The sequence below is a fragment of the Papaver somniferum genome, chromosome 3, assembly GCF_003573695.1.
Source record: "Papaver somniferum cultivar HN1 chromosome 3, ASM357369v1, whole genome shotgun sequence".
Classification (NCBI taxonomy): Eukaryota; Viridiplantae; Streptophyta; class Magnoliopsida; order Ranunculales; family Papaveraceae; genus Papaver; species Papaver somniferum.
Genome location: NC_039360.1, coordinates 159,740,930 through 159,768,386, shown reverse-complemented (window position 1 = coordinate 159,768,386; position 27,457 = coordinate 159,740,930). Strand labels below are relative to the sequence as shown.

General features: G+C 35.6%; 2 protein-coding genes and 1 long non-coding RNA gene across 5 annotated transcripts; 1 reads left to right on the top strand and 2 right to left on the bottom strand.

Moving 5' to 3' along the window:
• On the top strand, positions 1-3,988 carry LOC113357798 (biogenesis of lysosome-related organelles complex 1 subunit 1-like). Its single transcript, XM_026601256.1, has 4 exons — positions 1-155; positions 267-472; positions 2,771-2,861; positions 3,565-3,988. The coding sequence occupies exons 1-3, from the start codon at positions 35-37 to the stop codon at positions 2,858-2,860; spliced, it is 417 nt and encodes a 138-aa protein (XP_026457041.1). The 5' UTR covers positions 1-34; the 3' UTR covers position 2,861; positions 3,565-3,988.
• LOC113360205 lies at positions 3,043-3,747 on the bottom strand. The gene has a single exon (XM_026603740.1). It carries the CDS (start codon positions 3,745-3,747, stop codon positions 3,043-3,045), a length of 705 nt encoding a protein of 234 aa, XP_026459525.1.
• Positions 3,989-23,843: 19,855 nt separating the features above from the next.
• Positions 23,844-27,255, bottom strand: LOC113361763. 3 transcript variants are annotated; one of them, XR_003365313.1, is made up of 7 exons: positions 27,208-27,252; positions 26,069-26,920; positions 25,482-25,948; positions 25,329-25,403; positions 24,755-25,119; positions 24,582-24,665; positions 23,844-24,486 (listed from the first exon to the last, which is right to left on the bottom strand). It is a non-coding gene; the product is annotated as an uncharacterized LOC113361763 (long non-coding RNA). The 3 variants fall into 3 exon arrangements; XR_003365312.1 differs by having other exon boundaries at positions 26,069-27,255; XR_003365314.1 differs by having other exon boundaries at positions 24,582-24,660; positions 26,069-27,255.
• Positions 27,256-27,457: the final 202 nt, after the last annotated feature.

Sequence of the window (27,457 nt, the reverse complement as noted above, 5' to 3'; positions counted from 1 at the left end):
TCTCTGTTTCTGGGGAACAGAAAATATCTTCAAAATGGAGAAAGAAAAACTCATCAAATCTTCAGAAACCATCGGAGGTGGAGGCTTAGAATCTTCATTAATACAACTAATCCATGATCATAACCTCACCACCATAAAAACCCGTGAACAAGCAGGTAAATTTGTTAGATTTTTTTTTTCTGATTTGTTTTTTAATTTTTGGGTATTTTTTTCTCAATCAAGAACCCTAGAAGACATTTTTTCATTTTTTTTTTTTTTGTGATTAGATAAGGCAAAGAAGGAAGCATTGAAGAGTGCAGTTCGGGTTTCTGATTTATTAGTTGAAACTGTGAATGGTGGAGTACAGGAAACATATGTTAATCAGAAACGAATTGAGAATGAAATTAGGGCATTAACAGCTTCAACAATAAGGTTTACGAAACAAACTGATCAGTGGCTTTCGGCTTCTCATGCTTTCAATTCTGCTTTAAAGGTAATACTAAGTATCAAATTTCTGGAAATTATTTTCAATTTTTGTTGTCAATTCCTTGATTTGATTGGTGAATATCCTGTATTTCGATAGTGTTTGGATGCGTAACACCTTGTAAATTGATTTGCATTGACACACACTACTGTGGTTTGTGATGAATACTGTAATCGTGGTAGTATGTCATGAATGCAATTTTCTAGCCTGTTTTTGCACCAGTTCTAGGCAAAACGAAGAGCGAGATTAAGTGCGTATGAGCACATCTAACTCTTCCAGTCGTACGTGCCCTGTGTCTTCGGGATTGTTTCCTCTTGTTTGCTTAGTGTTGTTTAAGAGGCTGGTACAGACGACGTTTAGTGTGAAATTGATCCTTACATGCCTTTGCCAAAACAATCTAGTGACCATGATACAAGCTCGTTAATATCCTATTTTTTACGGCACTGTGTTGTTTGAGAGGCAGGTGCAAGCATGGTCTATATGGAGTTATTTCTACACGTCTTGCTTAATCAATTTAGCGACCATGATACAAGCCCACTATTTGACATTGTTTATTTCTATTCTACTCATCTTTGGTGTTTTCTCTAGTGTTGGCTTTAGATGTGTGTGTGTGTGTTTGATTCTTATTGTATTGTATATCAACAGTGTTTGCATGCTTAACAACCTGAAACCCTTTAAAACCATTGATAGTTTGATACCCATTTCTGTGATACATATGAATAATGTAATCATGGTGCAGTTGAGTGCTACTATGAAAAGAAACTGGTTAGTCTCATAGCAAGTCTATAGAGGACTCGAAATGCCCAGTTTGAACAATGGCTTAATGTTTCTCATGCTATTAATTCTGCCTTAAAGGTAACACTGAGTATAAAATATCTGATTCTTATTTTCTTTTTAAATTTTTGTTCTGAATCGGCGTAATTTGATTGGCATAATGAACACATGAAGTTCGATCTACTGATTACTTTGTATGTCGATAGCGTTTGAATAAGTACCTGTTACTGTGATTCGTGATGAATAGTAAATCATGTACGTTTTAGCCTGTATGGAGGAGGATAAATGCAATCTTTTAGCCCGTTTTGCACCAGCTCTAGGAAAAACATAGAGAAGAGAGATCAAAACGTACTAGTGCAACCCACTTTGCCAGTCGTATGTGCCCTGTGTATTTGTGATGACGTGCCCCTGCGTCACTTTGGATTGTATCGTTTTGTTTGCATAGTGTTGATTAAGAGGCTGGTACAAAGAACGTTTAGTGTGAAATTGGTCCTTACATGTCTTTGCCTAAATAATCTACTATGATGCAACATCATCAATATCCAAATTGTTATCCCAAATTAGCGACCATGATCTCACTATTTTAGATTGTATATTCATATTCTACTTGTCTTTCGGGTTTTCTCTAGTTTTGGCTTTTCGTATGTTGTTTATTGATCTGGTTTTTTAATTCTGCTTCTCATGCTATTAATTCTGCCTTAAAGGTACACACATTATCAAAAAATTGTGTGTTTTGTTTTATCTTATAATTGCTTTAGTTTGATTGTATAATGAACATGTGAAGTTTGATTCATATTGTGTATTGTATATCAATAGCGTTTGAATACTTAACAACAAGAAACTCTTGAGAAACCATCAATACGGCAGTCCCCATTTCTGTGATTTGTATGAATATTGTAATCCTGGTGCATTTGTGGTGCTACTATGACAAGAAACTGGTTAGTCTCATGGCGAGTCTATCGAGGAATCGAAATGCTCTGTTTGAACCGGCACTAGACCATCAAGGAATGATATTATTCAAATGCGACCCTGGTTGCCCCTACCTTGAGTTTTTGGGATTGTATCCTCTTGTTTTCCTACCGTTGGTTGGGAGTTCGGTGCAAACATGGTGAGATTGGATAGTCTTACACTTCTTACTTTTAGTAAGTGGGAATGATGTGCGCTTATGTAGTTTTCAGACTATGAGACCACTTCTCCACTTTTTTTCATCTTTATGCTAGTTTGAAGTCCGTAGCTTAAGTAGAGCACACCACGCTAGCAGCCTGCAGCCACATAGGGTCTCGATCCTATGTAAGTGAATTTGCGAAGTTTGTAGCCAAACAAGTAGAGTGTTCAAACACCCAAGCATCTTAATATTGTATAATATGACCTTCACTAAGAGTCGATGCTTGTTAAAATATGATACAAACTCGTCATTTTACGTGGTACGCTACTCAGTTTTAGGTTTCTCCCCAAAATATTAGTGTGTTTCTTCAATTTTTGGTTGTTTTATTTGTATAAACTGACATGCTTTATGTTTTATTCGATGTACAGGAGATTGGTGACTTTGAAAACTGGATGAGGACCATGGATTACGACTGCAAAATCATAAATGCGGCAATCCGCAACATATACAAGCAATAAAGTAAACATCCTTCTGCAAAACTTGTATACTCTTTCTTTTAACAGTTCATTTCTGAAAAGAAACTCGTTAATCTTCCTAGCAAGTATATAGAGGACTCGAAATGTCTGGTTCGAAACATACTTCTATTTACAACCTCACTAACAACAAAAAAAAGAAGAGAATGAACAAGACTGAAATTTTGTCATCTGACAGCAGATGCAACAGTATGGGCCCAATTTCTAAGATGAAATTTCATTTCAATTTCACTGTTTAATTTAGGAACTTGCCAATTGATTAATAGCAGCTCTTCTTCCTTTTTTTTGTTATCTAGCACAGCCCAAGCTTCAGACAAGTAAGGTCTTGCAGACTTATTATTATTATTATTCTCACCTCTGCCTAATTTGCCTTCTTCTTCTTGTGCTTCTGTATTAAGGTTTTCATTCTTTCCTAATCTCTGTAAACCGGGAATTATTAAAACCAAACTTGAATCCCTATCTTCTTCAGAAAATACAAAACCCAAATCCATGAACCCTTTTAATTCTTCAAACTCAAGGTCTGATAGACTTTTATTGCTCTTCATCTTGTTCAATCTTTTACCCTTGAGCATCAATTTATTTGAAGCTTCTCTAGTTTCAGCTGCTGCTGATGATGAATTAAGTTTCTGTTCTTCGTCTTCTGAAGCTTCCTTCTCTGAATTGATTGTTTGTAATTGCTGTGGTCTTAGGACTGAATCAGGAGAAGAAAAAGAAGAAGTAAAACTTGTCAAATCTTCACTCACAGATCGAAGAAGAGATGATTCGATTCGTGTAATCTCTGGTTTGAATGAAAGTAAAGATGGTGTTATGATTGATATATCGTTGTAAAACCAATTAGAATCAAAGAGATTCAATAATTGCTCCTGATCCATTTTTTTGTTGGGAAGTAATGATGAAACCCTGTATATATATATATGTAGTTGACCTAAAGAATCAACCTCAGAGATTCTACTGGATATTACTAGAAATACCTACTCTGAATATTATTAAGCAAGTAAAGAACACGTTTAAATTTAGAATTCCATTCTATTAGTCAACCTCCTCGTGAAACTTGTTAAGAAAGTTGTTTATTCATGTAAACTTGTTGTTTAATAAGTTGTGGTTGATATGCAAGGGGTTTGGAGTAACCACGGGATAAACACGAAATATCGTGGGGGGCACTTCAATCAATGGCAACGTTGGATTGTCAATGATGTATGTACACTGCGAGTTGATCTTTTCATATAGTAATTTCAAGTAATTAACTTTTTTATTTAACAAGGCTGAGTGCTACTTACGTCGCGGTAGTATAGTAAAATTTCCAAAAGTTAATCCTCGATTAATCAATTACTTTGCTAAAATAACAAAATTTTCCTGGTTAATATAACCGTGGGCGCGGAAAAATGAGCTTCTTTCTTTTCTTTTTTTCTGTATTCAAAAAGGATAAAAACAGAACACTCAACGTTTCGTCTCACGCCTGGAAAAATGAGCTAAATTTGTTACTCCCTCTGTATCTATTATATAGGCGGAATATTGCTTTTTCCTTGTACCATTAGATAGGCGGAGTGGCAATTTCAAGATGACTTTTAACCATTTTATCGCTATTTATGTTGTTTGGTTATCTTCACAATTGAGTTTATGTCTCTAACATAGAGAATATAATAAAGGGTAAAACAAGAAAAGTCACAGATATTTATGAAATCAATAAAGAATTCTTAATCTAAGAAAATTTGTCCCTCCGCCTATATATATGTGGTACGGAGGGTGTATTTGACAAATCACTTGAAGGAAATTTTGTGTTTGGAGATGCATAAATGAATAGGTTCTGTGATGATATTATGAGACGAAACGTTGAGTATAAGTCTTGGGCTCGCTTTTTTGGCACCTCTAGTGGCTGTGCTGTTCAGTGACTTCAGTAAAATCCACCAAGTTTGCAGCTAAACAATTAGAGTGTTCAAACACTCGAGCATCTTAATATTTGTACAATGCGACCTTCCTTTTTCCTTATGAAGAATCTAAATAATCTAATCTTAGTCCGGTAGACTCATAAAAGTCAATACTTGTTAAAGTATGATACAAACTGGCAGCGTCATCATGAAAGAAACTCTCTAAATCGGGCAATTAATGAGTTAACTCGTTAAAATCGAAATTCAATCACGAACTTTACTTTCAGTTGATTCAATCAATATTATGATTTCTCTACTTCGTTGCTTTCATCTTTTCTTCATATGTTTTCTATTTTCGATTTCATCTTGATCCCATTAATAGTTGTGGAACTTATCTAATGGAATTTCTCTCAATCTAGAATAGTATTTCTTTGTTATCTTCTTTAATCTGATTTTATCTGTTTAATTTTTGTTATAGTTCTAATGGGTAACTAATTTATTATCTGCAGGTCTCCCGACTGATTTGTGGATCAAGTGGTGGGATACATTTCAAATATGTTGAATCTTCTTGAATCAAAAACAGTGGTGATAACAAATTTGGTTCTCAAGCAGTGGTGCTAGCCATCAAGTCTGTGATGGTCCATATTAGTAGTAACAACCTAGGTTTAAGCTTAGGGCAGAATAAGATAGAATCTAATAGATATTTTCTATCAAACCAGATCCATCAAAGTAGATTTCATCTTCTTCATGAAGTTCAAATTCAAAACTTTTCCCCGTCAAAATTCCTTAGGTTAAGCAGAAAATTAAGGGATAGTTATTTCCTTTCCTTATTCAAAAACTATCTCAAAGCTCATTACAGATTTTCCATTCCGCATATTGAGAGCCATTTACATGACATGCGGTATTCTTTTAACAGAAAAAGGAAAGAAAAATTTCAACCCTAACAAGAATTCTTTGAATATATATTCAGAGATTATTCCTTTAGGAAATTCCCAGTAGTCAAAACAATTTCTCAATTCTATCTCTGAAGTCTTAAACACAATGTCTTAATCTTCAGAGAATCGAATCAATCAACTATCAAAGAAATTGAGAAGAGCAACAATCAATCTTCTTGAGAGAAGAGTTGTTGGTGCACAACAAACTGTAAATGTTGCGGCTAAAGAATGTTTTTTTGGTGTATTAGGTAAAATCTTGTGGAAGCATAAAATAGATATAAGAATCATTATAGAGGAAATCAACGGCTTATGGAGAAGATATTGCAATAAGCAGATAAGAGTTATGGGACATAACCTCATGCTGGTAAGATTAAACTCCGAAGAAGAAAGAGATGAAGTTATTCAAAATGGTCCTTGGCTGATAGGTGAAACTCTCTTTGCTATTCAAAAATACATAAATGGAGTTCCATCTAAAGATTACGACTTCACGGAACAGATTTTCACTCTGCAATTCAAGTACCTAAAATTGGAACACCTAAACAGTCTGGTGGTGGATGAAGCAATTAGTTTTATGGGAAGGAAGATCTCAACTATTCCCTCCAATTGCAGACCAAGATATGGTAACACTGTCAAAGCAAGATTGGTGATTGACTTGAAGAAACCACTTTATCGTGGAGGATGGTGGAACACTGCTTCTGGAGAAAAAGTTTGGATCAGATATCATTGGGAGATGCAGCCAAAGAAAATCTGTGACCAATGTCTTGTCATTCATCATGATGACAACAAATGTTCGAATGGGCCTATCTTCTTTACTTAGATGGTTTATCAGAATCAGAATATGAAGCACATCTTAAAGAAGAAGAACTAGCAGCTGTTGAAGGTAATGCTGATAATGATATGGAACAAAATGACATAAAAGATATGGGTGTTGATGAAGTTAATACAGAAGAAGGAGAAGATGGCAGACAATCCAAAAGGATGAGGAACTCTAACCTGAATAATGAGCCATCAATGAACCCTCATAATATACATGTCCAAGCCCCTAGTGCCCCTGTTACTACAACTACTACTAATATGGTCCATCATGGCAACTCAATGATTGTAAAAAATGATTCAAGCTCCAGCAATATAGAAACCACAAATGCAAAGTCAGGGAGACTCTATGCAGGTATATTTTCAAATCTCTAATAAATCTCTACATTATCAGTTATTTCTTTTTACTTGTTATAGTACTAGAATCTTCTATATTTTCTCTGAGTTTTTCATTATGAGGATTCTTGCATGGAATGTCCAGGGATTAGCTAAAGCTAATACTAGAAACCATCTTACTGTGTTAATTCAATCTCAATCGCCTGATTTTCTGTTCCTCTCTAAAACAAAAATTGATCAAGAAAGAATGATACAACTAGCTAAATCCCTGAGATATTGTAACTATGTATGTATTGATAGAATAGGACTTGCAGGTGGTCTATTGTTAATGTGGAAAGATGGAATCAGATGTGAAGTTCAGGAAGTATCTCATAATATGATACATGTTGTTGCTAATCTGCATATAGCTAAACCTGATGTTTTTAATACATTCATGTATGTCTCTACTTATTTTGACAAGAAAAAAGAGCAATTGGAAATCATGAAAAGAATTAGGGAAAATATAATGCAACCTTGGCTGGTTATTAGAGACCTTAATGTCCATTTACATGTTATTTCTCATTCTTCCAGTGTCTCAATGGAAGATAAATATGTTCAGCATGAAATTAATGAATGTTATCTTATGGATCTAGGCTATATAGGTAGAGATTATACTTGGTCAAGTAATAACATGGGAACAGTAATTAAAAAGTCCAGAATTGATATGGCCTTAGGTAATCTTGATTGGTGTAATGCTTTTCCTAATGCTAAGTTATATCATCTAGCTCAAGATAAATCATATCATTGTCCCATTATTTTACATACTGAGCATGAGAATAGAAAGCTTTGGAGGCCTTTTAAGTTCTTTGTTATGTGGTTAAAACATAGTAATTTCAAGTACCAACTTTCTACTGCTTAGAAAATTGATACTATAGGATCTCCAGCTCACAAACTTAATAGTAAACATCAAGTTACTAGAAAAAGGTTATCCCAGTGGAATAAAGTAGAATTTGGTGACATTGACAGAAATGTAAATAGACTTCAAGCTCAACTTTTGGATGTTCCTCTTCACAACATGATAAGCTCATTGATATAAATAAGAATTTAGACCCCTGGTTTGATATCAAAACTGACTTTTATAAGCAGAAATCTGGAGACATATATTTTAGAGGCTAATAATAACTCTAGATATTTTCATACTCTTGCCAATAGAAGAATGGTTGGGAAAACTATTGATTGTCTTATTGATAGTGCTAATAATTATTTAGACAATCGTGAAGATATATCTGCAGCACTTATTTCTCATTTTAGTTCTGTCAGTTGTGCTTCAAATGTGCATATTCCTGATGAAATTTTTGATATTATTCCAACTGTTATAAGTGATAATGATATGAATTGTTTTAATAGGATTCCAAATGATAAAAAAATCTTTGATATTCTGAAAAATATATCAGCTTGGAGCTCCCCAGGCCCAGATGGCTTCCAAGATGGTTTTTATCAATCCAACTGGAATATAGTAGGAAATGATATAGTAAATGCAGTGCAATCTTTCTTCTCTTCTGAACATATGCCAACTGAGTTTGGTAAAACCTTTCTGTCATGGATTCCTAAAGTTGAAACTGCTAAGTATGTTGTGGATTTTAGACCTATAGGATTATGTAATTCCATTTACAAAGCCATCTCTAAGATCATAGCCAATAGAATTAAACCTCATCTTAAGCACATTATTTCACTAACTCAAGCTGCTTTTGTTCCTGGTATGATTATTCATGATAACATAATCATTGCAAATGAGATGATTCATACAATGAAACACAAGGAGGATTCTAGTGGAACTATGGAATTAAAATTAGATCTTTCTAAGGCATTTGATAGAATAGAATGGCCTTTTCTATTTGGTATGCTTAGAAAGCTAGGTTTTCCATCGAAATTTTGCAATTTGATTGAGCAATGTATTAGCACAACTAGAATTTCTATACTTCTTAATTGTTCTCCTACTAAGGAGTTTTGTGCTACTAGAGGTTTAAGACAAGGGGATCCTCTATCCCTTTATCTTTTCATTATTGCTATGGAATTTCTCTCTAGGCTACTTTTGAATGCTGCTAATAATCATGTGATTTCTGGAGTCAAAGATGCAAGGAATGCTCCAGGTATAACTCATCTACTTTTTGCAGATGATATTCTTATATTCACTAAGGCAGATTTGCATAATGTTACAGGGATTCTGGATGTGCTTGGAAAGTTTGGTATGTTCTCTGGTCAAATACTTAATCTTGCAAAATCTAGTGTTTACTTTAGCAAGAACATTAGTCCTGAAAACAGATTGGTTCTTTCCACTGCTCTAGGTATGACAGAGATGAAAGACTTTGATAAATATCTAGGAGTTACTTTGCTTATAGGAAGAGATAAAACTAAAGATTTTAAGCCTATATTGCAGTCTTTTGGTTCTAGATATAAAAACTGGAAGGGTAAAACTATGAACCATTCAGCTAGGACTATCATGGTTAAGCATGTTTTAAACACTCTTCCTTCTCATCAAATGGGTAGCTTTAGAATCCCTAAAACTATGATATCTCAGATGGACACTTTACAATGACAGTTTTGGTGGGGTAAGGAAAAAGGTCTTTTCTTCATTGATTGGAATAAGATTATGATACCTAAAGCTCTAGGTGGTCTAGGATTTAGAAATATAGAACATTTTAATACTGCTCTTCTCTGTAAACTTCCCTGGAGATATTGTAATGATGAAGAATCTCTTAGTTTTAGTATTCTTAAAGCAAAATATTCAAAAAATTCTAGTTTTCTGCATTTCGACAAACCAAAATATGACTGTTCTTGGCTGTGGAGGAGTCTTTACTCTGGTTTGGAGGTTATAAAGCAACACACAATTTGGGCTGTTACGAGTGGTACTAAAATTAACATGTGGTTAGATTGTTGGGTTATAGGTCTTGATAGCCCACCTCTTCCTATTGTAGGTGCTTCTAGTTTTAATAATTTTACCCTGGTTTGTGATCTTTTCTTACCGAGCACAAGAGAATGGGATATTAATATCATTAATTCTCTCTTTGCTCCAAATTGTGTCGCTCTAATTCTTAATATGCAGATTCCCAACTCAGGAGAAGATTTCATTATTTGGAAACTTGTCAGAAAAGGCTTATTTTCTGTAAAAAGTGCTTACAACACTATTTGTTCAGATGAAGTGAATAGTACCGTCTCTCTGGATACAATTCCTAAAGAGGTTTGGTCTCATTTACGGCATAGTAAAATTCCTCACAGGGTACAACTTTTTATTTAGAAATTTATTAAAAACATAGTCCCAGTTAAATCTAAAATTGCAATCTGTAAGCCTGAAATTAACACTAATTGTTCTCTATGTGATTGTACCACTGAATCTATGAAACACCTGTTCTTTGAGTGTCCCTTTGCTAGATCCATCTGGTTAAGTATGAATATTCACATTGACATTATTGCAGGAAGCTTCGCTACTGTCCAAGATTCGATTCTATCTTGGTTTACTGTGGCTGATAACAGGAATTCAGTTTTTTGCCTAGAGAATGCTAACTATGTTTATAGACTTATGTGTATTATGTGGTATATTTGGAAGGATAGGTGCTCTCTTATCTTTCAGAATGTTAAACCAAATGTGCAAAGTGCTATCTCTAAAATTCATAATCTTGTTAGCGAATGTGTTGATTGTTCTCTTACTATGACTTCTACACTGAACATGTTTCAGATTAAACATTGAATTCCTCCTGATAAAGATTTTGTGAAAATTAACATTGATGGTTCATTCATACCAGTAACTAAAAAAGGAAGCATTGGACTGATAATTCGTAATTTTGCAGGTCTCTGCATAGGTGCTCAAGGTATGAAATTTGATAAAGAGGTAGATGAAGACTATGGAGCAGAACACTTTGAATGTAAGGCATTGGAAGTGGCAGTTAACTGGATAGAAGAGTTGCAGATAGAAAAAGCTGTGTTCGAGATGAATTGTGACAATGTGATAAAGTCTGTCATGAAAGATCAATCGCATGTTCATTGGTTCACCTCAAGCATAGTTGAGAGAATTAAAATTACAAGTAGTAATAATAATAAACTTTGGTTTTTTAATTCAACCATAGACTTGGCAATAATATAGCTCACTCTTTATCTCCTAAAGCAAAAGACGAGGAAGCCAATTTCCTTTATATGTCAAATTTTCCAGAATACATATCTGTACTGGTGAAAAATGATTATAGCTGCAATGCAGCAGATTAATAAAATTCCTATTTAGTATCAAAAATAAAACTCGCAACTTCGTCATCTTATGGTACTCGATTTTAGTTTTTTTCTCCAAGTAGTGACACGGTTCTTCAAATTGGTTTTGGTCGTTTTCTTTGTATAGACGAGACATGCTTTATATTTGATTCTGATGTACAGGAGATTGGAGACTTAGAAACTGGATGAAGACCATGGATTACGATGATTGCAAAATCATAAATGCAGCAATCCGCAAAATGTATAAGCCGTGAAGAGAACATCCTTCTGCCAAAGTTTAGTACTCTCCTTTCCGCGAGTTCATTTTTATCCAGAACTAGTTATCAAGGCTGAATTTGGGGCCGTGAAAAAATAATTGGGGACTCCTAGCTACAGGACAAAAAAAAAGGTCATGAAATAGTAATTGGGAGTTATCCCTTATCCCCAACTTTTTTAAATGGCTAAACTACCCCAAATCATTAGTAGTAATTAAGTTAATTAATTGTTAATTAGTTTAATTAAATTAAAATCAGATTTAGGGATAAAATTTTGATAAAAGAAAAATTGTGTTTTTGTGTTGTGGAGAGGAAGAAGTTGAGTTTTTGGGGGATTCCAGTAAAGGAATCATATTGCTCAAAATGAAGGAACCAATCCTCAAAATGAAGAATCCGAAGCTCAAAATAATCAGGTAAACTTCCAATACTCTTCAAATTGTATGAATGATGCCCCAAGTGATCGATTCATGTACACTATGCAACTGGATTTGATGAATATGTGTGCATTTTGCAATCAATTGCAATTAGATTTGATGTTTCTTTCCTGGCTGCGGATCGTCTGTTACCAAAAACCTCTATTCCACCCAATCCTTGATAGCCACACGTATCTCCTATTATAACTAGCACATTTAACAGAGTTGGATGTGATAGATACTTGACTAATTAAACGGAGATTTTCTAAGAGAAAAATTAAGCGGGAGTAATATTTGATTTACCGTATATCTTTTATCCCCAGTAGCATATACTCCCTAATATCATCTTCTTCTTTAGAAGCGCTAATTAGTTCTGCTTAGCTTTTGAGTTGTGTTTCGTTTTTGTTCATGGAGCATCAGGAGGTAACATTTCTTTTCTGCAAATTTATTTTCTTAACTTCTTGCTTATATTGAATTATGTTTATTGTCCATACATTAAAAAAATATGGGTAGTTTTCGTAATCCAGTTGTGTTCGACCAATTTTTCTTTTTGTAGACCACAATCTCTGAAGATGAATGTGCACATACGTCGTAGATTGGATTTTGACAATGGTATAGATTTAAATGTTTCTACAGAAAAAGACGTATGAAGAGATGAATAATCTTGTAAATTCTAGTGAACCGTGAATCCGTAGCCTTCTTTCCTTCAATCGGCTATAAAGTAAATTTTAATTTATGCAAAGTTTTTTCTTTGTTTCCTAAAACTGCAGCATTACTATAATGCAACTTAGTAGTATACTTGAGGATGCATATTTTGATCCATAACCATGTCTAGTAATCTCAAATTAACAACAAGATATTAATAGGACTTGCAACTCTCACATACATTACAAAGAAGATCCTCGTCCAATGGAAACCAAAAACATCTTTCTCATTATAAAATGAACAATTACACAATGATGATAAGAACTTCCCCATTTCATAACTTAAAAAACAGGGTTTTCACAGACACTATTCATGAACAAAAAATTGGATACAAGCCAGAGATGCATAAAAAACTGAATCAGATAGAGGCGATTCACTTTTTCAAAAGTTACTCCTCACTCCTCAGCAGCACCAGAACCAGAACCCAAGACTGAGAACGTAATCTTGCTTATACATAAATGTATCTACAAATTGTGAGGGAGGATTGAGAGATTTCATAGCTTTTATGTGAGAGGAAAATGTTGGAAAACGATTAATAAAAAAAATAATTTTTTAAAGTTTCAATAAAAAATTATAATTTATTGTTTTATTTTGTGAATGAAACTTTTTAGTCCCACATCTTGGAGTTTCCAATTTTTAGTAGTTTTAAGAAACTATATAAACCTTTTAGTCCCACATCGGGGAGTTTTTCTTCTTAAGTTGTATTTGTCAATTATATAAAGAAATTCACTACTTTTGTAAAATCTATGGGAAAGGGGTTGCTCTATATTTTAGAGGGACCCTTAAGGGAAAATATTTTATAGCGGTTTTTTAAGCATTCGCGATTTTCCTTAACGGTTTTTTCGGAGTTGCCAAGCTCAAGTTGAGCATCTACTACATATGCTAGTAGTAGGTGTATTAGGGTGTTTTATCCTGGAGATATCCGTCCTGTGAGGGCTATAGCATCACTCTTGAGTGTAGCCGGGCGCTAATGTCTTAAGGACAGCGTGTTGAACACGTGACTCACTCTATTTTCCAAAGTTTTTCCTTGTTGCTGTTGCGGAGATACGGGGAGCTTGTTCGTTTCGTCAAAACAATCACTTCCATTATAAAGAAACTAAGTATCAATAACTTTTGATTATTTGATTTTTTCTTTGTTTTTGATTATTGCACCCAACAAGCTTAAGACATTATCATTTGTAATAATCGAAAACGATTGATTGGTTTGTGAATCATGAATGTTAATTGTGGAGTGAAAAACAAAAACGAATTTCTGGTCAGATGTAGAGTTTGAATTTTATCTTTTAATCTAGAAGGAATTTCGATGAACCCTTTTGACACAACGTAGTAGACATTCTTATAATTAACCGCGTAAAATTTCAGAATTTTTAGAGTTGTAAAAGTATTTTTTTGATATTTTACAAAACAGAAAAACGTTTTTGAAAAATTCTGACGAGCAGAAAATTGTTGTTAACTAAATTAATTTTTGTGGGGTAACCATGAGTTTTTTGAAACGCTGATTCAAACGAAGTTTGTATATATAGATGTTATCTTCAAAACTCATATTTTACTTTCTGATTTGGAATTGTGATTTGTGAATAAAGGTGTCATCTCCGAGGGACATGGCTAATAGCCGCATGTGGTTGGAAACAAATCTTCCAAAGATGGCAAAGGTGAGAACATCGAACGCAACTCTAAGCATGGTCTTCATGATAAAGGTATATTTCGTAAACCTGAATCCGGAATTACTTTAGTTAAGGGTGAGTGTTATGTTTGTAAAATTCTGGCCACGCGGCAGTAAATTGTAGACAACATAAAAACCTTAATAAGTAGAAAGTTAATGCTAATTTAGTTGAAACAAACTAGAACGAGTTTGGTGGCATGATGTCGGAAGTTATTTTAATAACCAATGTGAGAGACCAGTAGGTGGACTCTGGAGCCACCAAGAATGTTTGTTGAAACAGAGACCTGTTCACCTCCTATCATAGGATAGGGGATGTCGAGAAACTCTTATTGAGTAACTCATATGCAATAGAGGTTGCATAAAAGGAAAAGGTCGAGCAGAAGCTCATATCTGTAATATTCTCACATTGAATGAAGTTTTCATGTTCCGAGCATATGCGAAAATCTTGTATCTTGTTCTGTTGTAGATGGAAAAATATTTAAGATCTTAATTGAATCTGGAAAACTTGTTGTAACTAGGCAGTGATTTTTTAAGCAAGAGTTATAGGACTTTGGGTCTATATAAGCTTAACGGAAAAACTGATGATGTGAACGTAGTTGATTCTTGTGATATCTTTGTGTGATTGATTGTTTTACGTGGTAGACTTGGAACCGTAAACTTATAAGTCAATGCTTAACTGGCTAGCATAGGCTTCGTACCCAAATTTAGTTTGGATTTTGAACACAAAAGTGAAATCTGTGAAGAATCAAAATATGCTATAAAATCTTTTAGCACAAATGTTCAGAGTAATTCTAAGCCTTTAGAATTAATTCAGTTAGGCCTAGTTGACATGAGTTCAACCCAAAACCACTGTGGTAAAAGATGGTTATAACTTCCGTAGATGATTGTACGAGGTACTATCTTGTATACTTGCTTAGGATAAGGATGACGCCTTAGAAGCCTTAAGATGTATAAACTTGAAGTTGGAAACCAATTAGAAGCCTTGAACATAACAACCGTATCCTTAAGGAGATGATAATTTCCATGTTGATTAGTTCAGGATTACCTGCGGCCTTGTGGGGGGAGGCAGTCCTCTTAACTAGTATATCCTGAATAAAGTACCCTTTTAAGAATCAGATGAAACTCCATATGGTTTATGGAACGGTAGATGACCTTCTTATGAATGTGTCAAAGTGTGGGGGCGTTTGACTAAGATTGTAATTCCTCTTCCTAAAAGAACTAGATTGAAACCAAAAATGTTGATTGTGTTTTCGTATAGGGTATATTGAGTATACTTCTACAAATAGATTTTTGGTTGTGTGTTCTGATTTTTTCTGACATTGGTGTGAATATTATTACGGAATCTAGGGATGCTGAGTTCTTTGAACATGTTTATTCTAAACCTGTACCTCATTAGAGATGTGTTGTTGATCCCCTAGATTTATCTTCAAATAGTCAGAACTTATTTTAAAGGAAGATGAAGTTGATGTTGAGCCTAAGAGAAGTAAAATAATTAGACTTGAGACTTCTTATGAAACCGACTTCATAACATGCCTAGCTTAGTCTGAGCCACAGACTTGTAAAGAAGCCTTAATATCTACTGAAACCCCATTCTGGTAAGAAGCTTCATTTAGTGAAATGGACTCAGTCCGTTGGAACCAGACTTGGGAGCTTGCTAGTTTACCTCCAGGTTGTAAGACCATGGGATGTAAATGAGTCTTTAAGAGGAAACGATAGGTAGATGAAACTGTGGAAAAATATTAAGCTAAGTTGGTAGCTAAAGGCTATAAACTAAAAGAAGGTGTAGATTTCCTTGATTCTAATTCAATTGTGACGGAAATTACTTCCGTTGAGCTAATTGTTATTGCTGCCATAAAGAACGTAGAGATACATCAGATGGATGTTAAGACAGCTTTTTCTAAAACCGTGAATTAGGTAAAGAAATTTACATAGATCAACCTGAAGACTTTGTAGTGAAAGGTTGTGAATACAAAGTTTGTAATTTGAAAAATCTTTGTATGGTTTTCAAATAAGCACGTAAACAGTGACATGGAAAATTTAATCATGTGATGGATAGTGGATTTAAATTAATGAATCTGACAAGTATGTCTACAAGTAACTTGTTAAGGATGTCTGTGTAATTGTATGCTTGTATGTTGATGATATGCTTGATACAAACATAGATGTGATCAATTCCACTAAAAACATGCACTGAATGAGAACATTGACTTGAAAGACTTGGGCCCTTTTGATGTAATCTTAGGGATGAGGATTAGAAGATAATCAAACATTTATAAGTCTTAGTCGTTCTCATTATGTTGAGTTGTGCTTAAGAGATACAATCAGTCTGATTGTAAACCTGCTTGTACTTCGTACGATTATTCTTGTAGTCTCAAGAAAAATAAGGGTAGTGGAGTATCTTAACTTGAATACTCAAAAGTTATAGGATGTCTGATGAATTTAATGAACTGTAAGAGTCCAGACATTGCCTATATTGTGAGTAAGTTAAGTGGATATAATTGTAGTCCAGAGCAAGAGAATTCAGATGCACTGAGTAGAGTATTATGGTACCTAAAATACTCTTTTGATTTATGAAAGGTATCTTGTTGTCCTTGGGACTTTATGATGCAAACTGGATAGTTGACTCAGAGGAGTCTAAGTCTACGAGTGGATATGGTTTCACTCTAACATGTGGGTTTGTTGTTGGAAGATTTCCAAACAAACATATCGCTCAATTCATTATGGAATCTGAGAGTATTGCGTTAGATAAAGCATGAGAGGGGGCCGAGTGCCTAAGATTATTTTTAGAAGACATTCCTCTTTGGCATAGGCATGTGCCAGCTATATCTATACATTGTGTTAGCCAAGCTATAATAGTTAAAGCTAAGAAATAACTAATCTCAATCGGCGTTATTTCCATTGATTGGATAAAGTCCAAGGAAAATATCGCGCAATCTTTGACGAAAGGTTTGTACAAAGAGATAGTTAAAAATGCATCGAGGGGGTTGGGGATTAAGCTCATATATTAAACTTGCCATGAAGGATACTCAACCTTGCTGACTGGAGATCCCATGATCAAGGTTTCGAATGAGACAACTAATTTGTGGTGGGTAAAGGTAAACACTATCAGATATTTTTCATTCTCTGTCCCTTCCCTATGGTGTAGACGTGATAGTGTGACTGCATGTGGAGGATGACTTTTTAATAAGTCTTAATGAGTTCTATAGTTTCAATTTAAGATTGAAGTGGGGTGTAGCAGTAACACTCTTTATGGAAACTGACCTATCTGAATGAGGAAGTGGGTCGCTTCCTGTGAGAATATGAGCTGATTCTCTAGAGCATTCTGAGAAACAGGATACGTCCAGGGCCAAAACGGACAAAACGGCACGAGCTTGGCAGCAATCTTGGAGATATCACCCGTGGTTGTTATCACGAATTACATCAAATGCTAGCAGTTCAAGACATAGTTCACTGTCTCTAGCAAGTAATTCTGGTAATATCTCACTAAGGAAAGGTTCAAGACCTCATGGACACCTCTGCCTAAAATGGTATTTCCTGCGTTTTTTATGTGATTTTCATTTTGATGGTTTTGGTATTACTGGAACTTAGGACCTAAAGGTCACTAAGGGTTCACTAGTTCATGCTTTTTCACTTTGGTGAAAGATACCTATAGTCTCACCATGTGAGAATTAAAGATGAAAGCTCTCAATACTAGTATGATTTATGCAATCCATAGTATGACCCTGGGGTCAACACACTTTTGTGTAAGGGAGAGGACGTAGAAATGACTAGTATGATTTCAACACTTGCACGATCAGTCTGTTTGGATCGTGAGGTTGGGATGTTTATTTACCAAGATCTATCTGTGTTTTCATGTTTTATTGAGTTTTCATTCATGTGGGGGATTGTTGGAAAACGATTAATAAAAAAAATAATTTTTTAAAGTTTTAATAAAAAATTATAATTTATTGTTTTATTTTGTGAATGAAACTTTTTAGTCCCACATCGTGGAGTTTCCAATTTTTAGTAGTTTTAAGAAACTATATAAACCTTTTAGTCCCACATCGGGGAGTTTTTCTTCTTAAGTTGTATTTGTCAATTATATAAAGAAATTCACTACTTTTGTAAAATCTATGGGAAAGGGGTTGCTCTATATTTTAGAGGGACCCCTAAGGAAAAATATTTTATAGCGGTTTTTTAAGCATTCGCGATTTTCCTTAACGGTTTTTTCGGAGTTGCCAAGCTCAAGTTGAGCATCTACTACATATGCTAGTAGTAGGTGTATTAGGGTGTTTTATCCTGGAGATATCCGTCCTGTGAGGGCTATAGCATCACTCTTGAGTGTAGCCGGGCGCTAATGTCTTAAGGACAGCGTGTTGAACACGTGACTCACTCTATTTTCCAAAGTTTTTCCTTGTTGCTGTTGCGGAGATACGGGGAGCTTGTTCGTTTCGTCAAAACAATCACTTCCATTATAAAGAAGCTAAGTATCAATAACTTTTCCTTATTTGATTTTTTCTTTGTTTTTGATTATTGCACCCAACAGAAAAATCATTGTGCTGTTGTTGATGGTATTTGATATTTTTTCTTCCATTGATGGTGGATCATGAAGGTGAACATGAGACCAGATCTGCTTGCTTCCTGCCGCCTTTGATTTTTAGGTTTACGGTTTGTGTTTTTTTTTTCTATTTCACCTCACAGATGATAGGACAGAGGAGGATAAGATTTGTGGAGGAAAAATATTCTACTTATAGGGTTTAGAAAGAGATCCAGCATTCACTTTAGGGAAAAATTGTAATCGTTCATCTGTTTCAGTTTTCACTATTTTACAGCTCACATGTATATTATGACTGACTGTAATTTCTTACATGGCTACGATTCTTTTTTCAAACATATGGAAGGTTTTAACCTTGGATTATTTCGTTATAGATAGCTCCACGGTCCATATAAATTAATGTAAGTCGTGTATAAATCCAGGGAAAGCTTATGTTCTCAAAACCCAGCATATCGCAGAACCGAGTATGAATTTTGCTAAAAGAATATTGAATATATTTAAGAAATCACTAGGAAAATTCAATTATATAGGTTTTCAAGACTAGGGGTTTACAAGAGACCATGCTTAATGTGTCTTTCACAGATGTGCCTAGCAAGTGTTTCCAGAAAGCTTTGAATAATTTCCTATGTGGATTGTCTTCTTCGACCTTCAACCTAAATAATATTGCCCCCGTCCAATCCGTTCTCTGGCAGTGTTATATTTTGATGTTGTTAAAAAGAATATTCCGTCACACTTTTCTATGTCCAGCCGGAATTCTGTGTTATGGCAAAGAAACAAGGTGGCGCATGCTTTGGATTTTCTTAAGGCGATTCCCATTAGTGGTTTAAATCAAAGTTTAGGACCTCGACAATTTAGGTCCGTGTTAAGTTATAGATTGGGCATATCTCTTTTCAGGGAAAATAGTACATGCTCAACTTGTGACAAAAAGATGGATATTTTCGTAGTCCACGCTTTGCATTGCGCTAATGATGTCGGTATCAAATTCCTCCACGACCTTGCGAGGGATGTATTTGCTGACATTTGTTACAAGGCGGTTTTACATGCGAGGAAGGAGGTAGAGCTTGGTTTTTTTTCAGATAACGATGCTTCCTTAAGACCCGCGGATATTCTTGTTCACGGTTGGGAAAATGGTCGGGATGTCTGTTTTGATGTTACTGTTGTTTCACCATTCACTGGCGGGGGAGTTCGTACTTTTATACCCGTTCAATCCATATTTAGAGCTACTACGCGTAAACACAATAAATTCACTCATCCATTCAGAACTTCATAATTCACTCATCCACTCAAGAAATTCATAAACTTCTTCATAGATTCAACTGTATCAACACAACCAGATTCAGATAACACTTCCTATCTACAACTCATATACTAACCTCAATTTCCATATCTATCTCATACCCCCTCAACTGAAATGTAAAACAGCCTCAATGTCATTAGCTTCTCCATCTTGTACACATTTATACATCCACTGCACCTCACAAGCAAATCATACTCATTCCTTGAATCATACTAGTTCAACTCAATTATCATAACATACATTTAAACTTCAATCTAATCAAACCTAAACAACTACACCTTCCTTAACTCAATTCATACACACACATACAATATCCATTAACAACAGTTCCATTTCAGGTCCACCCGTTCATCCCAAAACTTCAACAACATCAATTCATTCAATAGTTATCTCGATCTCAGTTTCAATATATCTTCACTAACATCCATAGTTCATAATTCATTTAGATAAAATTAAAAAGATTTACTGAGACACTAAGAAGTAAATTACCTCAAGAGACTCTCTTCACCAATTGAAATCAACCCCTTACTTAGATTGATTCGGATCAGCTCATTACCATCTAACCCCTAATCCACAGTTTATCACTTCCAACACAACTCAACTTCAATCAACTTCATCTTGAACTTCAGAGTCACTGCTCAAACCCTAACTACCAAATTCAAGTTATTCTTTAACCTCAAATCTAATTCAGATTAAACCCACCTCCAATTAACCTTTTAATCCATCAGTTTCATCTTCTAGTTCTTCATCTGTATTTCCCTCAAACCCTAAGTTCACTGATTTCTCAAATTGAGAACTTCTTTGAAATCAAAACCTCTAAATTGACATCACAAACTTCATCTTCTGGTTATAATCTTCAAACTCATCTTTAATTTCATCTTAAGCATCATCAATCGAAACTCTAGAAATCTTCTGAGAAACCCTAGTTCTTCGAGTCATCACTGAATCAACTTCAAAACTACAATTATTCGTCAACACATTCAATCTTATTCCATTAGGAACTCAATACACAAATCAATTCCACGAACCCCAATCAAACTTCATCTATCAGAATCCCTAACTTCTGTTTCTCTTCGATCCATCGTTTCTTCTTCATCTAAAGTTAAACCAACTTCAACACCATCGGATTATCAACCTACTAATGTTACTTGAATGAGATTCGATATCAAATCCTCTGTTTTAATATCGACGAAGAGAAGAAGAACAAGAAGAAGAGAAGCAGAAAGAGAAAGAAGAAGAATGGAATAGAAGAAGAAATAGAAATGTGCTTATCTGCTCGAACTGGGTCGATAAGAGCATCTCCAACAGAGGATAAATTTATTTATTTTTAGTGATACATAGGATTTTAGACCCCCGTTTGGCATAAATTCATCTCCAACAGTAGGGTCCTACAAGTTAGGAGGGACCAATTATTAAATATGAAGGTGTTCAAGAAAGTGTTATCTGCACCTCCGGTTGCACCTCCACGTAATGTTTTTAACTAATTTTTTTTTAATTCTAAGGGTTGAAATTCTCTCTGTTGGAGATGGTATTTCAGATATGAGGTCCTATATTTACTCTATGTGTAGACCCTATAAATAAGACTTTTTGCACCTTCTCTTGGAGATGCTCTAAGACCAAAGAAAATTATTAAGGCGCCCAAAATGACAATTTTGCCCTTCGTACATATCTGATGATATCATCTTCGTCCAGTGTCCTATTGACACGTTCGAGTAGTCCATCTCACATAACTTTCTCGAGACCTATCCAACGGTACTAGTTTCGTATCTAAATCGTTGTTAGATTAATTTTTATTAATTAACGTTCGTGACCAACTAATCGAGTTATTAGCGGCTAAGATGTCTCTTGACCATCACTAGACCAGTCAAACAGCGTTGACGAGCTTGAGAGTCTTTACAAATCTACATGCACACAACATTTCTGTGGGTGCCCATACATTTAAAATACCCGCACTATTATATTTTATGGGAATTCACGGATTTAAATACACTCGATATATATGGAATGTTATAAACACGTTATATATAAGTAAGTTTTAATACACATGATATATAGTATAATTCATATGCATTCATGGGTACGCATGCACCCATTACATAAATTGTTCACCTTATAAATATATATCCTAATAAAAAAACAATACAGTATAATAATACTGACGCATAATAGTAACTTAAAACATTATTCACCGCACAATTAGTTCATGGGTACACATTTAATGGAAACAATGTTTCATGATTTGTAAAAATATTAGATCTCCTCTAAGGTACTGAAGAAAATATGTGCTCGATAATCATTTTATCTTAGTCAAGTACAACATCTTACATGACATAATCGAGACGGTTAAACGAGTTTTAAAAATATCATGTAAATACCGATTTTGATGACACTCCTACTGGTAAAGTAAATGCATATAATGATTACATGGGCCTAAAGAGGCAAGAGTATATAAAAAGGCAACAACATTTGTTCCAAAACTTTTAATGATATCAACATTTTAAGAAAGAATGCAACGGCATAATTTTTAATCAATTTAAGAAATAGGATTAAGTATTATAGGCTTTGAAAATGTTATGGTTCCGATCAATAATTCTTTTTATAGAAAGTATCTGCATTAATTTTATATTTGTTTGTAAGGTTATCCGCTTATTAGTTTTCTGTTCCATTGATCTTTCGTTTCTAATGATATTAAGTTTTTTCTTTTTTTCTTTTGAGGTTATAAGAATATTAGTTTTCTATTTTAATAATATATTTTTGTTCTAATGATATTAATTTTAAAATGCGGATCTAATAGCTGTAAGAAGCAGACCCGTGCATCGCACGAGTGAAAAACTAGTATGCGTGAATACGAAGTGCACGGATTATTGCCTTTGTCCTCCATCTGGAACGATAGTAACAGTTCATTCATGACCACATTTTATAATGGATGAAAATCAGGAATGGTCCTACCGTTCAGATGCGGCTGAAGTTGGCTTATTAAACGTAAATTACCACCAAATCAACGATGCATTGACACCGGGTGGGCGAAGCGTTACCCACACCAAATAAAAAATGCATGACGGGGCGAAATGCACACCAAATCAAAAATGCAACGCCACGGGTGAGGCGAAGACCCGCGCACACCAAGAATATATTGTGAATCTAAAAATTGGCTCCTGGTCAAATTTTGTACTCAAAATTTACCTACCTACTTCTCATGCTATTTATTCTTCTTTAAATGAAATTCTTTCGCTCTAGATTTAATTTGAGTGACAAATATGAACATGTAAAGTTCAATTTATATATATAGTGTTTGGAAACTGACCACCGATGGAACATAAATACAAGAAGAAGAAAAATGTATCTATTGTGAGCTTCATTCTTTTAATTTGTAACTCCATGAATGTGGAACCTTTGTGAGCGTCGATGAAGTAAAAGCGATGTAGGTAGATATTTTCAGCTGCGAATTACAAATAAGATGCTAGTAATGTGCACTTACAGGAGTGTTGAAATTAGTCTTCCTTCCATTATGATTACTGCTGCGAATCTTAAGATATCACTTACAGGGGTGTTGAAATTTTAGCTATGCGATGAAGAGCAAATATTTCCCTCCCTTCTCTGCGACCCACCATTTCGGCATTTTCATCTGCTCCTGTAAGAAATTGCCTTGAAAAATGACCATAACTCCAATTGTAGAAGGTATATTGGGGAAGCAGACTACGTTCGGATCCACCAGATAAAAAGGGGATCGCCTACCCCCCGCCTCAGGAAAGTTCAGCAGATGCGGCCTGAACTCCAAAGAGCAAACCCTCCGCATTGATCCCTGTTAGGAAATTTTGTCGAGTGGGAGTAACAGGTAGACTTCTAAATGTCAAGAGGTATATGACTTAGCAGCTATTATGCAAAATAGCCAGAACTTGGATACCTAAGAGGGTTGACACAGATAGATTACCTGAATTCATGTCGAACCATGAATTTGATAATGCTAGTCCAGCAAGGTTAGGACTTAGGAGTAGCTAGGAGTAGTAGCTGGAAGATCACCCTGACGGACATTGCTACCACCACTGAAACGCAACGCTTTTGTAGGAGTACCAACTATCAGGAGTACTTTATGTCCAAGTCATGCCACAGGGGCTGATGGATCCTTACGCTAGAGTCCACACTGCAAATACATTCCACTTTCAAAAGGCCATGACCTTGAATAAGCAATAACCCCATTGCTCGCGGCATCATTTAACTGTACTCCAGAACCAGAATGTTGACATGAATTTCATCTGATAATGGAGAGCCATATGTGCGCACTATTCACAAAGTAGCAATAGGGCTGCTGGTGGAGACACTCCCATCTCGGCTCACGGATATATGATCACTTCCAACCCTCAACACAGGACCAATAAGAGAAGGAATTGTACCTCCAGGTTGCATGTACCGGCTAGTGCTAGGATAACCACTACTTTTACCAGTAATATTAGCCAATGATGGTAACGAACCCAGCAGGGAGTTGGATAATGGCTTAAAGTTCGTATGCTGCAGCAGGTGAGTGTAAAATGTTATAACGGCCGGAAGCAAAGCCTGCAGGAGCTGCCAAAATCATATTTAGCTCATTTATCATTCAGGCATTGGACAGTAAAACAAGTAAAAGATACTATACGTGGATTAAGGATTAAGTCACTCACCTACAGCTACTTCAGGCGAAACTACAGGACTTTCATCAAAATCCAGTGTCAAGAATGGTAAGGAAACACAGCACACATCCTGACCTGCCACGAATTTCACTTTATTGCCATGAAGTTGCAGAATGCAATACCAGTTAATGGTCTACTGGAGAAGAAAGTTTAAAGAAACAAACCTCAGGTTAGGGTTCTGACAGTAGTGTTGCAAGAATCAAAGATGCATCAACACCCAAACCCATATTCTGCGCTTCGGGGGAAATCCTCCCACAGTTACCCCAGGAAGAGACAAAGCCACTGAAGAAGTAAGGGCTCTGACTGAGCATTGTGTGTGTTATTTGTAGGATGAAGATGCCTCAAGCACATATGAATCAAATCTGCTTTAGCACGGGATTCCTGCCCTCGTCTATGAGAATCCATAATAACAGCCAGAACAAAAGCTGTCATTGTGCACTGCTCTGGATATGCATCCATGCCGTCTAGAAACCTAATGAAATATTCTTGCCACCATGCTTCACCAGATCTGCCTGACATGACTGATAATCTACACGAGAGAAAAGTAACATAAAGAAATTGACGAGTATTTGATGTAAATGCAGGTAATACACAAAAATCATGTTGTAACTTGTAAAATCCAGTAGTTTTAATAAACAAAAGCTAACATGTCAGGCTTTAAACCTTGCAAAAGCAATTTCATTCAGCATTTTGAGCATTATTTGAGTGTTGAGACATTGCTGAGTCGTCAAAACTTACAAGAATATGCTTCAACTCCACTGCTGTTGTTTGTAGCACTTTGAGAACATATGGAAAGATTCCAACAGATGAGGCCTACAAGACGTCATCACAGGAAGTTAGCTCAGATACAGAAAGCAAAGAATTTCCAGCACTAGGAGAGCAATGAATTACCAGATCAACAGCCTATAACTATAAGGTTCCATATCATGGAATCGACCAAGAAGGACCAGTGCCCGAAACCGATGACACTGAAGACCAGGTCAACATAATTCATTCTCAATCTTCAAGATAAATGCAATCCATGCTCGACTACTGAAGGTTTAAAAAAAAAAAAAAACTTAAATCCAGTTCAAAACTCCTAAACAATGTATTCATACATTACCTACCTGGAACTCCGCATTAGCTTCTTTAACCAATGACGGAAGCTGCAATGGCTGGTTAAAATTCCCAAGAAATCGTCAAAGAACAACAATATTCCGTTAAAAAATTTCAGATACATACCACATATGATGCTGATGAATTGAAGGCAACATAGGATGTGAAATTGGTGAGCAAACGCATTATTCGTTCAGCGAATAAGAAGTTCCTGAACAGGCTAGCAACTAACAAGTCTTGCCTGAACAACCTCTGAAAAAGATCTGCACAAATGCAAATTTTGATGTTTAAACCAACACAGTACTGAGTAGATATTTAAAGAAGTCTAAAATGCAACAGAGATTTCCCTAAGTTTAACAACATAAAAGAAGCTGTTTATATACCTCAAGCTGAAGAGTCCCAGTCTCGGAACCAACAAAAGCTCTTCGAAATGATTCCATGGTGAACTTCCCTTTAAGCAAAGCATAAACATGGCCGTCCCCTGGCATTTTGATGCCTAAGCCAAACTCTCAGAATCCTGCTGCGTGTATACATACATCTATATGCAGAAACATCGATAATGTAGGTTCACTTGCTAAGTATATACAGAAGCAAAGTCGTCTTGTAGACCACAAAAAGGAATAATAAACTATCAGTATATATCCGTTCGAGCCCTGGAGAGTGCGTTTTTTCCAGTCTGAAAAAAGCAACCACAGTTGAACATGACATTATATCAAGCAATAATTAGACCAATCTATTGCAGTAATCAGATACCAAAACTGTATGTCGTCTGAAACACCTAAATACTCTATAATATACTCATAGCAAGTATGCATCTCTAATTCAACCTCAACAAACATAAATAACTAAAAAAACGGATTAAATCCTAATATAGACTTAACAAGAAGAAACTAGTTCTGGTTCACAGAGGATTCTTAATAAGCCAATCGAGCTCTTGAGATGTGGATCGCGACCAATTAGGTTCAATCCAAGTACAGTTCGTCCAGCCCTTCGTGTCAAAAATAAGCCTTGGCAGAATGAGTACTTCCAACTGAATGATAACTACCTGTCTCAAGCGAGTAGTATAAAATCCGTTTGCCGTGCATTCTCGGGAAATAGACTTTGCCCACATAAAAGGTCGTCGTCACACTCCACCAAGAAACTAACATATGCAGCATTAGAGAATCCACGAGGCCATTTGAGAACACTCCAACTCCACTTATGCTCATCAAAAACTCCCAAGGTTCCGTTATAATCTACGCAATAAAAAGCACCCTTGTGAAAAACTGGTTCATTAAAAGTTGGCATGTACGCCTCCAAATCACTATTTTCAAATATAGGAAATCTCCAACTGTCAGCTCCCCTTTTAATGGCATAAATGAAAATCTCTTCTTCATTTTGTTGCGTAATGCCAAAAACTACACAGTCTGAGCAAGTTTGTAAGGAGGAGAATGAAATACCAGAAAATCCATAACCACATTGCGACTCCCGAAGCTGAATGGTCTCTTTGGTAAAGGGTTGTAGAAGAATAAGGTAAACCTACCTTTTGACATCAATAGCCAACCACCCTTTTGACAATGAATTATGGCCAGGGCTGCACAACGGGTAGGGTGGGTAGGATATGGCCTATACACGCCACCCTACCCGTTTACCGGCGGTTAAGAAAATCTTTACCCGCCACCCTACCCGCCAAATAATGGATAGGGTAGGATACGGTTAAAAAACTGGCCGGTAGGGTAGGGTTGGCGGATAGGAGTAGGGTATGTGCACTTCTAGGTAGGGTGGGTAGGATA